The sequence below is a fragment of the Tenebrio molitor genome, chromosome 3 (genome assembly GCF_963966145.1).
Source record: "Tenebrio molitor chromosome 3, icTenMoli1.1, whole genome shotgun sequence".
In the NCBI taxonomy this organism is placed as follows: domain Eukaryota; kingdom Metazoa; phylum Arthropoda; class Insecta; order Coleoptera; family Tenebrionidae; genus Tenebrio; species Tenebrio molitor.
Window position 1 is genome coordinate 29,767,160 of NC_091048.1, and position 16,175 is coordinate 29,783,334.

General features: G+C 45.9%; 2 protein-coding genes and 3 non-coding genes across 17 annotated transcripts in view; 1 reads left to right on the forward strand and 4 right to left on the reverse strand.

The window, feature by feature from the left end:
• Nucleotides 1-2,021: 2,021 nt before the first annotated feature.
• On the reverse strand, nt 2,022-9,495 carry IA-2 (tyrosine phosphatase IA-2). Its single transcript, XM_069040906.1, has 12 exons — nt 9,176-9,495; nt 7,299-7,392; nt 6,308-6,358; nt 6,190-6,250; nt 5,997-6,128; nt 5,713-5,948; nt 4,850-5,665; nt 4,680-4,800; nt 4,541-4,627; nt 4,410-4,489; nt 4,288-4,355; nt 2,022-4,238 (listed from the first exon to the last, which is right to left on the reverse strand). The coding sequence occupies exons 2-12, from the start codon at nt 7,387-7,389 to the stop codon at nt 2,979-2,981; spliced, it is 3,003 nt and encodes a 1,000-aa protein (XP_068897007.1). The 5' UTR covers nt 7,390-7,392; nt 9,176-9,495; the 3' UTR covers nt 2,022-2,978.
• TRNAY-GUA (transfer RNA tyrosine (anticodon GUA)) lies at nt 7,577-7,668 on the forward strand. The gene is given in 2 exon segments: nt 7,577-7,613; nt 7,633-7,668. It is a non-coding gene; the product is annotated as a tRNA-Tyr (tRNA).
• On the reverse strand, nt 8,319-8,408 carry TRNAY-GUA (transfer RNA tyrosine (anticodon GUA)). Its single transcript is given in 2 exon segments — nt 8,319-8,354; nt 8,372-8,408. It is a non-coding gene; the product is annotated as a tRNA-Tyr (tRNA).
• On the reverse strand, nt 8,484-8,572 carry TRNAY-GUA (transfer RNA tyrosine (anticodon GUA)). The gene is given in 2 exon segments: nt 8,484-8,519; nt 8,536-8,572. It is a non-coding gene; the product is annotated as a tRNA-Tyr (tRNA).
• Nucleotides 9,496-9,807: 312 nt separating the features above from the next.
• RhoGAP19D (Rho GTPase activating protein at 19D) overlaps nt 9,808-16,175 on the reverse strand; it is a 46,120-nt gene continuing 39,752 nt past the window's right edge. For 12 of the 13 annotated variants that reach the window (XM_069040896.1, XM_069040890.1, XM_069040893.1 and 9 more), the window contains 8 exons: nt 14,554-14,793; nt 13,042-13,911; nt 12,857-12,986; nt 12,616-12,800; nt 12,356-12,560; nt 11,959-12,305; nt 11,837-11,900; nt 9,808-11,372 (listed from right to left, as the gene is read on the reverse strand). In XM_069040896.1, the coding sequence (XP_068896997.1) occupies nt 10,456-11,372; nt 11,837-11,900; nt 11,959-12,305; nt 12,356-12,560; nt 12,616-12,800; nt 12,857-12,986; nt 13,042-13,911; nt 14,554-14,793 (2,958 nt within the window). In that variant the 3' untranslated portion in view covers nt 9,808-10,455. Of the gene's footprint in view, nt 11,373-11,653; nt 11,765-11,836; nt 11,901-11,958; nt 12,306-12,355; nt 12,561-12,615; nt 12,801-12,856; nt 12,987-13,041; nt 13,912-14,553; nt 14,794-16,175 lie in introns of all 13 variants that reach the window. The other variant, XM_069040903.1, reaches the window with a different exon arrangement.

Genomic DNA, 16,175 nt, shown 5'->3' on the forward strand with positions numbered 1-16,175 from the left:
GTTGTTTTAGAGGGACGACGACTCCAAGATTAGAAAAAATCGAAAAAAAAACAATAAAAAAATCAGTTTTTCACAGTTGAGTCCGGAACGGAAGCCGCCGCGGGGAGAGGACCCGGAGGAAGGTTCGGATGGAGGGCCGGAACGGCTCACGGAGGGGAAGGAAAGAAGCTCGGTTTCTGCTTTCCGGCCCCAGGTTTATTTTCGGATGTGCGGCGGTTATTGAATAAACGAGACGAAATAAGACGGCCATTACTTCCATAATGCATGCACATATGCACGGCCAACAATCCAAGGACGATTTTGATCCGTATTCTTGCTGGTAACAAATGCAGGTGGATCCGAGACGCGATTTTGACTCGGTCGATTTTCGACCGGTCCGCCGAAAATAAATTCGTTTCGTGGAATCGACGGTGGAATTATTATTTCAACCGTTGGGGCTTTGATCCGTCGTAAAAGGAGACGACGTTCGGTGCAGAAAATATCTTTTGATACTTGTTTACAGATGTACAGATGCACACATTTTACAGCGACGCCTTTAAAATAAAACGTTTCTTTTATTGAAAGGGAACCGCGGGAGATGATCGGAACGGAGGGTGTGCAGTCTCGCGTGGACGTCTTGTATTTTTGAGGGGTTCAAGGGAGAAAGAGACGTTATCAGATTATGAAGGTTGCACCGTGGAACGGACACGGGTTGGTCGTCGATCTCTATCTACAAGTTCATCATCGATAAAATGCTAAATTAGAAAGCTAATTAAACTTTAATGTATCGAGTGGTGCGTGTCATTGTGCTTATTTTATGTCAAGGGGTGGTATATTAATAGACGAGATGACAACCTCGCGTTTGTTAATTAACTAAAACGGATACATTAATTAACAAAATATTGATAATGCGTGCGTTGTTCGATACATGTGAAAGTAAAAAAATAATTCAAAAAATATGTATTTCACTGTTGGACGTTTGTTTGTACAGTTGTGGTTTCAGATTTTTATACAATAGGCAACCAACAAAACAAAGATACAAATGTTTCGTCCTTTCTCAATAAGGTTTATTAGCTTGTCTCTTTTTTCTGGACCAGTGGCGTAGGAAAACGAAAATAATCTACGTGATTTTATTGTCCATCAACCACTTCATCTGTTTTTGTGTGATCGCTTCTCTTTTCTTGATTTCGTTGTTTTTTATTGGGAAATAAAGTCTGTTAAAAAATTAAATGGTTTTTGTCTTGTGTTGATCTGAAACTCGGAATAGTTATTTACGAACCAAGTGCGGGAAGACGATGTTCCCGCATGAGCGCATTTTTTAAAGCACAAGCGACGAAGGAGCAAGTGCCTTTATTTAAAGCGCGAATGAACGGAAGATGTCTTCAATACAATATTTTTTGTACGAAAATTAAATTAAAATTTTTTGTTTTAATACATTAGACATAAACGAACATAAAACCAAGTAGGCAGTGATCTTTGGTTATTGGAAACAATTGCTTCACTTGAAATTTCAATTTTTGCAATAATTTGTGAATTTTGTAGGAACAATTTTCAACGATTATAAATCTTTCCGTAATGTTTTAATGGAGGAAAACCCAGGGAAGTTGTATTTTATGAACTAAATTTTATTATTATCAAGACAGATTTTTTTTTTTTGAATGCCTCAAAGGGCCAGTGTTTTTTGCAATTTTTACATTCGAGTCGATCGGGAAGCACTCGTTTCGGAGCGAGCGTACCTTTTTTCCTCTTGACTGTTCATAATTTCATCGTGCAATCTCAATCTGGAATTTTTAAAGAATCTAAAACATCGAGTACGCCACTGGCCGGGATCAAATTTATTGCGTCTAAACGATAAAGGGGGCCGTCATGTCGGTTTTATTAAAATTTGATGTCTCTCAATTTAATGAAATTATTATTAAAAAGGGGCACTTGGCGTTACGGACGATTATACGGGATTTGCGAGATTCTCTGACCTGGCGCTCGAATAAAGAATTTAATAAGTATGAACCGGGCTCCGTGATAATGTAAATGAAAACAATAAATCAGCCATGAGTTCCCAGGATTTAATAAACATCCGTAGTCAGGTATATGTACAGGAAACTGGGGACAGGATTAAAAGACAAAATAACAACTAGTATGCTGTATACATACAATTAGTTTACATTACACTATTCTAATTCAGATAAATTCAGTACATTAATGATTTCAATACATAACATTATCCTGACAAAATATAGTTAGTTGACATTATAGCATAGAACATTTGTAATTATACCTTTTTCTTAATTCTCTTAAGTCTAATCGTTAAATTTTTGTCATCTCTCGTAATATAGTTAAATAGCCGAGACCAAGAGCGTTCCCGTAATGATAAAATTTGAAGGGGGAACTTTCCTCGCCTCGGTCGTCTCTTTATCATTTTAATAAAACTCCATAAAAAATAAATAAAGTTTACATTTCTCATTAAATTCAGTCTGAATTATATTATGGTAAGCGTCGAGTTTAATCAAGGGGACGAACTGAACAAGAAAAAAGCAATTCAGTATCAACATTTTTGGGAGGCTGGTGACCAAAAACATTAATACTCGTCATCCTCCATTTCCTTGATGAAAGAGAAAGGTGTCGCTGATTGTAGGCTCGTGATTGGAAACGCATCTCAGCAATTGACCGACATATCTGACAGGATTAACTGAATCGATCGAGAAAAATAGAATTGCAGCTATCACGTTGATACATTTATACACAAAATATATATCTTTACAGATAATTATATAGGTTAGTTGTAACATATTCTGCAACATCGACTTCTAAAATGTAATTTGACGTGTGAGAAAAATAAACCGGAGGATCTGCGAAACCGATGGATATGTAATCAGAGAGGTGAAAACAGCAGCAAGGTACGTGTATGCGAAGATGAAGAGGTCGTCAGGTCCGAAACGGAGATAACGAGTAACCCCTAACAGGGCTGGTTGTCGGGAGTTGCTCGAGAGAAACGGATCGGTTTATTGTTTGTCTTTGTCAGCCTGAGCGGGAGAAGGTTGCGGTGGCAAAGCTTTCAAGATGGCGTGGACTTCTTCGGCTACGGCGGTCAGGACGAATTCGAACTGTTGCTTGGTGGCCACCATCCTGGGTCTCTGATCGCGCAGGTGTTCCAGAGTCGCGGCGATATCGATCTCCTTGGCGCCCTTGGCCATCCTGCTCAGCACCATGTCGATGAGACAGTAGGTGCCCGTCCTGCCGGCGCCATCGCTGCAGTGCACCACGATGGGGCACGACCGGCCCCTGTACGACTTGTTCACCTTCCTCCGGAACTCCAGGAGCGCCTTGGTCGACGCCGGAACTCCGGATTCCGGCCAGGACAAGAAGTGGAACTGAGTGACGGTGCGGGTCTCGCCGGTTCTCACGTTCTTCAAGTAGAAGGATCGGACCAGGTAGTCGTCGCACCAGATGTGCTCGCTGACCAAGTGGACCTCGTAGATGTGGTACAGCTCGGAGCCTTCCTCGGGCCAGTAGCGGTGGCACATGGCGGCGCCGCCTTCGGTTAGGCGAGTCAGCATGACGATGACGACGGCGCCTTGCTCCCAGATCAGCTGCCAGAAGTCGGGAGCGGTGTGGGGGAGCGGGCCTTGGGTGGCGATGTAGGCTGGGTTTCTGGGGTCGTGGTCGGTGATGCTGGAGGCGTTGATGTAGTCGGAACTGGCGGCGTTGGACAACTCGTTGAGCACAACACGAGAGTGATCGTAAGGAACGATGTCGGCGTATCTGTTCTTCTCCAGATTTTCCTTCTTGGAGGCTATGCTGATGTCGCAAGGTTCCGCCACGTAAGCGCACAGAGCCACCCATTCTTGCTCGAGGCGGTCCTTGTTCTTTAAGTGGTCTTCCATGTAGCTCAAGACCATGTGACCGGTGGAGATGTCCATGTTGTGCAGAGCGGGTTCTTCGCTCCAAGAGGAGGTGCTCGAACGGCTCGAAGGGCTCTGTTCTGACTCACGCGACAAAGATGTTATCCTGCCGTGGACCGTGTCGCCCACCGGCTGACCTTTCACCGCCATTCGAGCTCTGCACAAATCTTGATAATCTTTGCTGGCCTCGGTGTCTGGACGGGATAATCCCTGTAATTTTTCCTTCGACTTGAGGTGTCTCCTGATCAGAATCAGTAAAGATGCCGCCACTATCATCGCTCCCAAGACTCCGCATACCATGAAGATCACGATGTAAAATTCGTTGTCGTAAATTGGGGATATTATTTTCCTCAACTTGGTCTGCGAACAGAAAACAGCTAAATCGCGGCGACTCGTCGTAACCACTCACCTTGTCTCCAATCCCAACAGACGTAATTACGATGCCAGTGGCGTCTCTCAACTCGTCCCTGATCATCCCTGGAATCGACCCGGATTAGATCTAATCTATGGCAAAAAAAGCAAAAGACTAACCGATTTGTTGGGCAACTTGTGTCGAATTCCAGCCTTTATGGTTCGGCTCCACTTTGAAAGTAACTTCGTTGTGGTCCGTTCTGCAAAAAGAGAAGACTCACCAGTTTGGTCGGTGCTAGTTTTCAACTTACCGAGCATGACTGAAAGCCGACGGTTCCAGTTTCAAAAGATTAGAGATGTTATTGATCAGCAGATTGCCTTCAGCCCAGGTGTACACGCTGGAAGGGACAATGGAGATTACGTCGTACCGGACAAAACCTTCCCACTTACTTGTTTTTAAATTCGACATTCACGTAATCCGTGTCCACGACGTAAGGTTCCTGGGAGGTGGTGTCAGCATCTTCGGGTGGCTCCTGCGTGGGGTGAAAATTTTGATGGCGGCCGGGCACGGCTGAAACGCGAGCTGATGACTGTTTTTCGCAAAGAGGCAAGAAATTTACCTCTCTTGTCGCCGATGATTTGTGCGTCGAACGGCGGCCCCGGCTTCTTGACGTCCAGACGCTCGGGTCTCTTAAACCCCAGATTGTACTTGTTCAGGAGCTTGTCGAGATCCTCCCTGACGTCGCGATCGTCGTCGGATCGAGGGGCGTACACCACCCCGCCTTCCGTGTAAACCCCAGGTCCGTTGTTGTGTTTGTTCTGCAGCTCCCTAAAAATCTCCCTGCTTTGAAAATTATTGTCGTCGTGATCGAACTTGTTTTTTAATTCCCTGAAAGGGCCCCCCGGGACCGTGTTGTAACCGCTCCCGTACTCCTCGTTCGGTTCGTCGTTTTCGTCGAAATAGATCCGCGACTCCGGGAAGTCGTCGGCGTATCCTAGAGTATCTCTCGATTCCCACCCGGCGCGGAAGCTATCCGGAGTATTGTACGTCAGAGTGAATCTCTCGAAAGGGTCGTGCTCTTCTTGTTGTTCCTCTTCTGCGTCGTCGGCGCTCGCTTCGATCTGCGCCAATAATCGGGCCAGCTTATCGTATTCTGCCGGAGTCAGAGTGTCTTGGATCTGGTCCGGACTGAGCTTCATCCGGTTCAAGTATCTGATCAAGGGGTACATCTCGCGGAGGTCGTCGATGGTCAGGTCGTCCTCCTCTGGCGGGAGAAACTCAAGGTCGTCTCTGGACTCGCGTCCCGACCTGAAATCGCTGGGGGTGTTGTAGCTGTCGCTGAAATATCCTAAAGGGGGGGAGCGTCGGTGCATCTGTGGTATCCAGGTTCGCTTGTTTACTTCATATTGTGCGTAAGGGTCTTCCATGTCGAAAACTGAGCAAAAGGTCACTCGAGGGTGGTTCAGGGGAGGTGCAACTTACGATCGATGGCGTCAGGTGCCAAAATCTTCTCGCGGAGAGTCTGTTGAGGGGTGTTATCAATAGGGGGATAATACACTTCGTCGGCAAAATCGGCATGAGGATTTTCGATACTCGGGGTGTACTTGACAATCGCCATTTCCCTGGGATCGAGCGGGTCTTGTCCTTCGAGAGCTTTCAGAGCGCCTTCTAGATCTTGATCGACCAAGTGCGAGCAGGCGTTGTTCTCGAAGGATATGCTAAGGGACAAGGATCAGGATTGTCGACATCCGTTAATCGAGACTTACTCGTGCTTGGTGGCGTAGAGCATGGCCTGCAAGCGACACTGAGTGTAACCATGACTCCAGCGGTACCCCAAGGCGAAGAGGCGACGCAATTCGCGACTTATCTGGTGGAGGACTTCCCTTTCGAGATTGTATCTGAAATTCGAACGTCGCCGTAACAATAAAAATCGAGGGTGTGTTCTATGTATAATAAAACCTGAATAAGTCGTCCTCGTCGACGTCCGCAGCCGGTGGCAAACAACGGCCGAAGGCGTAATCTGAAATTGTAATTCGCGAGATGATTGTTTGCGAAGATTTTCCTCCCTAAAGCTTACCGTCGAAGCACCATTCGTCTTCCAAGCAGAGTCTCTCGCTGAACAAACAGCCTGAAAATTGAAAGGAGATTATTCGGCGACTGTATTTAATAACGCTTAATTGCAGTCGAAGGACCGAGGATTTGACAAACTCCGGCGGAAAAAACTCGATAACTCACTTTTTCGAAGGTGTGACTTTGTAATCCTGCCGGCTAATAACTAATGTGTCACTTTTTCAATCTGGTGCGCCTCGAGGGACCGGCCATTTAAATTCGGCGAGAATCATGAATGGGGTTGAGATTCATTGATCAATGTACCTACGCTGAAAACGGCTGAAAACTGACGTCATAGCGTTGATGCGTGGGCGACTGAACCGGGAATCAGGGATTTGTTGCACTGGCAGGATAATAAAAAATTCAAAAGATAAACAGCCCTCTTCTCTCCGGCACTTTGTCAAATCGAGGCGGCGTGGGTAATTTGAATTTCGCAGGCGATCTTCTTGAGCTTCGTCGCGTCAAAGCTCTCAAGCTGTTGTAACAATTAAAAAGCCAGCCGAGTCGCGTTGCGTGAGCACAAATTTATCCATCCCTCTGTTTTTCTTTGTTAGATGCCACCTACGTCAGCAGGTGGAACAATCAATATATCGATTGCCACATAAAAAGCCAACAGTGGAACAAATGTCGGAATAATAATCCGACACCGATACATTTTTTACAACTCTTTTGATTGGTCCGAAGGGAGGAGATTTACGACACGGATAGGGATGTTTCAATTAAAACCTAGACGCCGTGATTAAATTCGGAACGCGACAGTTTTCCAATCGACACCGGTGGTATTTGACGTGAATATTTCATAAGAGCTGTAATTTTCCGACGACATAAAAATGCAGCATTCGAATCGAGTGGCTAAAGTCATATGTAAATCCGGTCGGTGTCACGTTTAATATTCACCACGGTGGTGTGCATGATGGATGGCGAGTCTTGAACGTGACACCGTTCTGCTCGGTACTTACCGACGTTCCCCTCAGAACGAACTCCCGGCGGGCCGACGGTGGCAACCAGGAGGAGAAGAGCGATCCGTAATGGTACGCCCGGCCACGGCATGGCCTTTAATGAGAAAACGTTATTAGATTACTAACTACTAGGAGTTGATGGGAGCGTGGTAATTAGAAGCGAACTCTGTATCGCGGTATCGCAGCCCAAAACTTTGCCAAAACAACGAATTTTCATCGAGCACACGTTGTTATTGGTAATCGTTATCATTATTTCGTTCAAATGTCGAATTTAATAACCTTCGATAGCTCAGTTGGTAGAGCGGTGGACTGTAGAGGAATCAAAAATGTTGACATCCATAGGTCGCTGGTTCAAATCCGGCTCGAAGGATTGCTTTTTGTCGACGATCGAAAAGTCGTTACCATTAAATGCCAGTTGTCGACATCTGCTCGCTTTGATGTTTCTCCTTCGGCGATCGATGTTTCAGCTCATAATTTACTTTTTAAAGTGTTCTATTTCGAGTCAAAATTTCTCTCCAATTAGACGAAGAGCAATTAATGGTTCTTCGAGAGCCGGCATTTAATGATAAAAATCTCTTCTAATTAATAATTTCGTTTAAGGAAACGTCGAGATGAATCCGAACGAGATTTGCTACTTTGTGGGATGGTTTAGCTTCAAGTCGGGTGCTTTGTCGTTATTGATTATGATCTTGAAATTATCAGCACGTAACGTTTATGCAATAAAAAGTAACAATAACTGAATTATATCGTGTCACATCGTGTGACACCCATTCAGAATTTTGTTGTTTGGAAAATGTAATTGAAATGGAGGTCGCTTAAGTAAATGCCATCAAATATACATTATCAAAATATGTGGACCGAAATATCTTTTTATCGCGTTGCTGCCTGATTATTATTACGCATTTTTATGAAACGAAAGATGCGATAATGTTCGAGTTTTTTACGGATTTTTTTTTTATTGGTGATCCTTCGAGCCGGATTTTTTTTTTGGGCAAAATAAACTAAGAGGCAAAAAATTCGTCCTTCGAGCCGGATTTGAACCAGCGACCTATGGATGTCAACATTCGATTCCTCTACAGTCCACCGCTCTACCAACTGAGCTATCGAAGGTTGTCGTTCACTCTCTCTGAGAGTTTTGACATCACGAAATTTGGTCCAGATCGTTGTGAATTTATAAAAAAGTTATCCTTCGAGCCGGATTTGAACCAGCGACCTATGGATGACTACTTCGGTGCCTCTACAGTCCACCGCTCTACCAACTGAGCTATCGAAGGGTACAGAAATACTTTCACGACGAGCGTGAACACGAAATTTCCTGTAAAAATGTGACGCCAGAGAAAAGAGTAATTCGTCAATTACGGAGCTTTCATCCGCTGTATCTGCGACCTTTGAACTTTTCAGCAGAATAACGAGATCATCTATCACTCGATGCAATCAATCCTTTATTTCATTACGGCAAAATTCTGATTCTAGAGGATACGTCTTCACGCTCGTTTGTTCTCGTGTTGTCTCAATTACGGAATTTTTTTTGCGCGCCTATAATAAACCAACAGTGGCGGAGTTGTTTTTTCTAGAACAGATAATTTTAAAGATATTCTTTGGGTCAGCGAGGTAGTAGTTGCATTAAGTGGTGAAACAAGAAGGAAAAATGTGTAGATTTGACAACATTATGTAACGTATTTATCTCGGATAAAGAGTCCGGTGGGCCACATGGTGTGTTCTAATTCGCGCAAATTCGCTGTTTTAGCGTTAAAAAATGTGAATTCTCTTCGAAAACAAACATTTCAGCGGATCGCTATAAATTGGAAACAGGTGGGTGCTGACATATCCCTGATGGTACGATCGAAACGTCGCAAAACACGAAAAATTCCACTCACCTGGTGTGCAGAGGGAGGCCGTTCACAGCATCGCTCCCGTTGATCTCTTGATCACAAAACAAGCAGAAATTTCTGACGGGATTCGAACGGGCTATAACGGGGACGCCGTCACCTAGCCCTCTAAAATTCGCCGATTGTGGTATTAAGTCGTCTGTTGGAGATGACGCTGAGCGCCGGCGCTCTGTCGTCTCTGCGAAGGCGTACGTAGGTTGAAAATCGATTATTTCAAGGGACTGTACTTGGTCTAAATATTACGGGTTGTCCCTTTCAAGTCGACAACAATCCCGTGCACGTTTCTCGGCGATCGATTTTTCAGTACAACTGAAAGATAAGGCCTAATGTGTTACAGGATGTACCGACTAACAATTTCAGCGATAAGGACACCGTTCGAGGGCTTATCGACGAGTTGCGGCACGATTCGTCGTTCTGACTTTTCGAGATTGATTAATGGAAATGATCGGTTTTATTAGATTGTAATTGGAGCCGTTATCGCTTCTTATCAGGGTGATTTAAAAAACGAGGGGAACCCGGACTGAAAAGGGTTGACTCGTTCATTTTACGGTCTCGGTTCGACCAGGAAAAACTTTCTTTTTCGGTTTTTTTAAGGACGGTGCAAAATGAAAAGTCTCGTAAACTGGATAAATTGAAAATATATTTACAATTTTCACAAGATACAACAACACATACATTTTGTACTTAAAACTATAAAAAACAATAACAGGCAAGAATATGATCATCAGCCTATAAAATGACCTTTATACACCAATTCACAAGCAAATAAACAATATTTACAAGAAAGATTAGCTAATATATTATTTTGGCACAGTATTCAATAATACTGTTGGAAATAATTGGAAAAAAAAATTAAAAAAGAATCAAAAATGTGGTAATGAAAGCGATAAGAAATAAACTCCACATGAAAAGAATAAAACAACACAATTATGTACAAGCCTAAATCACTACAGTTTTATCACAAATTTAATTGCTTCACCTTGGAATTGAATTAATTCATTATATTTTTCGAATCACATACATTTAAAGAAGCAAAACCTAAATTTAACAACAGATAAATGCTGTAAAAATAAAAACTCGCCGCCGTCACATCAGAAATTTCCGTATTTTGCCAAAAAAGAAACCATCTTATAGCCTACTTTCACACGTAACGAAAGCAACTTCCATTCTATGTTTCAATTTACCCTAAATAAATAATGATTATCAATGCACATGTGTATTGCACATCTTTTGTTCAGTCTAATCCCTTGGTTAAGGCACGCGACGACTTAAACGTGAGATTCTAGCGGTACTTTGAAGACTGCGGTGTCGGGAAAGCTCTGAGGCCGAGCCCCCATCAGATGTTGCTTCAAGGCCACCACCATGTTTTCCGGTCCTATCAAGTTTATTTCGAAACATAACCTCTCGCGCCTCGTCGAACTCAAATCCGGCGAGCTCGTCCTCAAGTTTTTCTCTTTGTTTTCTTTGTTCGAGGTCACCTCTTCTTGGAATTTGTTGTCCAGCCAGGTCACTTTGTCAGGATCTTTGGTGCCGCCGACGGTGTGACGTCGTTTGATGGACCTGTCGGGCATTCCGTTTTTCCTCTTCAGCTTGATCACGTCTTTGGACCGCCTTATGGACGTCGCCAGTTCCCGTCTCTTGTTTAAATTGCTCTCGGTTTTCTCCGTCTTGGTCAGACTGTCCGAACGTTTCAGTTTGTCCCCGGTCTTGTTCAGACTTTCCGACCGTTTCAGTTTGTTGTTGAGGGGCGAGACGGTTCGTTCGGGTTTGTTCAACGATTCCGAACGTTTCAGCTTCGAACTGGGGGCGGCGGTCTTGTTTTTGTTGGTGGCGTGCTTGTTCGGCGATATGTGCTTTTCTTTGTCAGGTACGTCGGGAGTCATCGTCGAGTCTTCGTCCTTTTCCGTGTCCTTCTTAGATTCTTTCAGTTTGGAGTCGTCCCAGTGGAGAAAGTTTGATTTGTTGGTGTATTGGTTCTTGTGCAAGCTAGGATTTCGGTATTGATCGCTCAGATTTGGCACGTTCTCTTTGTCGGAGAGGGAATGCGCGACGGTCCGGTGGGTCTTCTCCGGTGATTCGTCGGCGTAGGGGAAGTCCGCGCCGGACAGGAGGTTCTCGCAGGAGTTCTTTTTTTCCATCAGTTTCTTGTCGTAGATGGTCGTCAACGCCGTCACCAAGTCGGTATCTAGAAGACGAAAGAAATGCAGTGCAACGTCAGTCCTCGTCGAATCAGAACCGCAATTCGAAAATGCAAAAGGGACAGGAATTAAAATAATCGTGACAAATGAAACTGTCTCTTCTGCTCGTTTTAATACATTAAAAGCGATTAAAATTGTTATTGGTGGAAAAAAACAAGTCAAAATGGAGTAGAATTAATCGAGGCGTCTGTGCATCAGTCACGTGTTACGCTAAGCTAAAAAAAGGGTGCGTGAAGCGTAATTTTTTTGTTGGAGCACGGCTTTCTACCTCACAGTCTGTTGTACAAGTGTCGCGTACGTGGGGGACGCTGTGGCGGTGCGCTAGCTGGTGGCCTGACCGGCCGCCACCCTCTAACAGGAGGCAGAGGTGCACTACACCCTAACACACCCAAAAAAAGTCGTTCACAATCTACACCATCGATTCGTGTCGGACGTTTTTTAAGAGACTCACCGTCGTCCGTGGAGGCCACTTTGTTGAGGGAATCCAGAGAGCCGATCCTTTGGCCGCCGTCCCCCTGGAAGACATCCGTGACTCGGTCACACTCTTCAAATTTCGAACACAGCACAACTTACCTCGTTCTCGTACTTGACTTTCTTCATGGCACCGTTGGCGTTCAGGTCCACCGGACCCGTCGAGTTGACGTTCTCGACCGAGCTGCCCCTCCTGATCACGTATCGTCCCTCCCTGTCCGTCTGGGGGATGCGAACACTCTCGTTTCTGTTCGTGTCGCGCAAACTGCCACCGAACTCACCGCCACTGTTCTTGTCGTATTGCACTGAATAAGAATTGTCTAAACTATGTCTATTGTCGACGTTCATCGTTCTCGCGAATACATTGGAAGCACTGTGTGTTTTCGTCGACAGTCGCGGGGTCTGGTTGACGCTGCTGGCTGAAGAACTGAGACTCGGCGATTTGGACACTGAAACGACAAATCAGCAACGGAATTTATCAATTCGACGGAGCTATTACCGATGTTGTTGACCGAAATCTCCAGGTTTCGCGGCATCTGCAACATCGCTTCCGTTTCTTGTTTGAAGTTTTCGACTCGTCGGTGGAAGTCTTCTTTGTCCGTCGAGTAATTGAACCAAGGCACTTTCTCGGGCTGTTTGGTCATTTTTTCCATGTCCGTCACAGTTGTCGGTATGACGCTAGTCTTACCATCAGTAGTTGTACTCTGAGGAAGAGATTCGTCAAATGACGGCACCACCGGCGGCAGCTGTTGTACTCACTTCATTGAGATCACCGTGCGAGAACGTCCTAGAAGCGTAGCCTCCGGATCCGTTCGGAGACGTCACTTCTTCTTTGCTCTCGTTTAAGGAACCTGTACCTTTGGTAGTTTTTCTTTTGACCTTGCGCTGCGCCGCCGAAATTATCGACGAAAACAATGCACCATTCTTCTCCTTATCCTTTAAAGCTGCAACCGCACAACCCGCAATCAGGACGAGGAAAAGGGACGGTCGATCCACTCACCTTCATATTTGCTAATATTATCCAATAACAAAGCTTGATTGTTGGCTGGCTCAGACTCTTCGTGTGCATCGGATAAGACGGCGGGAACAGGCAGGCTTTCCGAATCGTCCTCGGCAAAAAACCAATCGGCCTGCAACCGTGCACGTTCACACCACCCCCAGGATAGTTTTTTATTTTTCACTCACCGCAGTCAAGAGGGTCTCGACGATCTTGCACTGGTGTGTCATGTTGTTCACCATGGTCTCCATGTTGTCATCAGCGGGCCTCACCAGATTTGGTCCGAACACGATCGCCAGATTCTTCGCTTCCATCTTGTTGACATCCGAATTGTCGACGACGTTGCTCAGATGAAGCACGATGTGCTTGAGCGTGTGGTAATTGTGAGGAGGCAAACTCTTGACCAGCCTCTTCAACTCCTTCAGTCTCGCCTCGGGATTCTCGATCTTGTCGGCTTTGATGAAACTCGGATACAGCGCGCTGGTCACCAAAGAGTCCGGAATCTTCCTGAAGTACGCCTTCAGCAAGCTGCTGACGACGTGGAGGTCGTTCCAACGGGAGTCGTCGATCGACACCCCGTCGTAGTTCTTGTTGATCTCCTCCGTCAACGCCGTTATCGACGCGTTGTTCCCGGGGACTCGATAGATCCCCAGCGTTTGCAAACCCCGAGCGTCGACGATGTCGGTGCAGACCTCTACGAATTTCGGAACGTAGGGGTTGGTGCTGGAGGCCAGACACTGATCGAGGGGAACACCGAAAGTCGAACCTTCGGGGGCCGTGGGGGAGCTGGGGGAACTCGCTCCGTGCATCTTGCGGAACTGTTTGGCTACGCGGCCGCGCCACGTCTTCACTTTGGGACTGGTGTTGGGGTCGCCTACTTGGGAGGCTTTGCGAGTTTTACTCACGGGGGATTGGCCCGTGGGGGAGCGATTGCGGGAGGTGGAGGATTTGGATTTGGTGGGTTGGGGGGAAAGGCGACTGTTGCCTTGGACCAGAATCGAGGTGGAGGCGGCGACCGTTTGGGGCACGGCTTGTTGCTTGGTGCCGGTCGATTGGTCCTAAAAATAAATTTTTTCGTGACAGGTGACTATTAAAATTTTCACTTAGGGTTGGCTATGGATCATTCTTTGTTTTCCGTTGCACCTTAGACACTGACAAGTTTGACATTTCAATTTCAATAAATGTTTTTTCTCTTAATTTGGCGTTCCATGTTATGCTGATGCCGCGCAAAATTTATAGGTTATGTTTCAATTGTACCTACTGACTGACTGACATTTGTTGTTCGTTCTTGCGTGTGTCTGAAGAGTGAAGACTCTACAGTAACAGAAAAAATAAAAACTCGTTCAAAGCCAACTCCAAGTGAAAATTTTAAGTCAGCCGTCATTAGACAAGTTGGTTTTATCGTACCGCAGATAATGCTGATAAAAGTGTGACTTTAGAATTTGGTCGTAACAATGCAGTTGCCAAAAAATACTTGAAAACGTTATCGGAGCGCACCGATGAAGATCAGAGGTTTGTAGGTTTAGTGACATAAAGGTACCATCGAATTTAAGAAATTCACTCACCCAACATAGAAGACTAATCGAATTTCTTTTTTTGGTGCCCATGCCACCGAGAAATACAACTTCTGATAAGTTTGCAATTATCTAATCGACTGCGACGTACGATTTTAGCGAAAAAGGAGGGGGCAAGGTACTTACAAATTTCGCCTCGGCCTCCGTGCTGGTTGCCATTTGTTCTTGCAAAGCGTGGTACCAATCGGCAAACTCTTCTGTGTTTTCGGCCTGAAGGAGGAATTCCGATCGGCAAGGATTGAGAGATGAGACCTTCAAAACGTGTTTTCTTTTGGTGTAGTCTTCGGCTATTCGCACCTCGCTGGCTCTCATGTCGACGCCGCTGGCCAGAGAGTGTTCGACGGCGTCTGACGTGCCCATCGGACTCTGCCAACGGAACAAATTGTTATCATTTGGAACGATCGAACCGGCGAATTTTGGGGGTACCGTGTCATCGATAAAATATTTAAATCGCGGCTTATCTCGTTCGTACTTGCACCGCGACTCGTCTGAGCGATTGATCTTTATTGGGCACGAATCTGCTTCTGAATCAGATCGCATGTGGGACACCGATATTGGCGAGTCAAGTGCACTTCGAGTTAATCTGCAATACAGCAGCAGTCACATGAAATTGGTTTAATCGTTCTTTTTCCCCGGCGTACATTCCATACCATGAAGACCTTGAAGACACCAAGATTTAGCAATGCGTTTTTCGCAACCGACTTACGCCGCAAACCCGTAAAAAAGCCGTGTCCCATCATGGAACAATCGCCTTCAAATTAATTGAATCGACTTGACGTCACCGCGGCTCGTTTTCGGCCGCCGCAACAGTTCACACCGAAAATAAAGAACAATGCGTCGTACATGACGAATTAGCCGAGCATCTGGCATAGAAACTGCTAATTACCCAGGATCCCGTCGAGCCCCATCGCCGCAACCTCCTCGGGAAGAATCCGTGAGCGGAGAAGTGCAGGTTCAGCTGGAGAGGGATGCAGGACACCGTCCCGGACTTGTTCCGGTGGTGGTCGGTGAGGGCGTTCATGATCGGGCGGTCATCCCGCGAGACGCACGAGAACTGAAGTGGAGGACGCACCGGTCGGCCGCCGCTCGGGGATGGTGCTAAATATAACCACCGCTGATAGCGAAATTATAACAGGTCGGACGAGATCTCCGAGCGACTGTTGATGAACGCGTCGAGTAGGTGGTCGAAGAGAACGCTCATTAAGAAGCTTCGACGCTTCCAACGCAACTGAACCGCCGAGACCGACACGCGCCAAGTAAAAGTTTCGTAATGGAGGCGGCGGCGCATGTGTTCCGGGGCCGTTTTTCACGTTTCGTAAACTCCCATACGGGCGGAAGTTGCCATATCGACGGGCGCACGTCGCCTCGCCTTATCTGGACGAAGAATTTACGAAATCGCCAGCGACATACCAATCGGGCCGGTGTCGGGATCTAGCGTCGAAATCACCCGAAATTTCCTGCCGCTTGAGAAACAAGAGATCGTCTATAACCAAGTAACCTCGATAACTCGAAAGCGGGACGTCTTAATCTCCCATCTGTTCGCCTGTTCGAACAGATTCAGCCTCCCGAACAATAGAACAGCGTTCTGCTCTGAACTTATCACATTATTGTAATTGGCACGGATGAGTTTCTCTAACTTGTGCGTTTCGATCGCAATTAATATCGAGATCGGGCGCATGTCTGGTAAAAACAAGTGAAAGTCGCGATAGTCTTAATGGGTTGGCTAAGTAGACTTCGAAATTATCGTG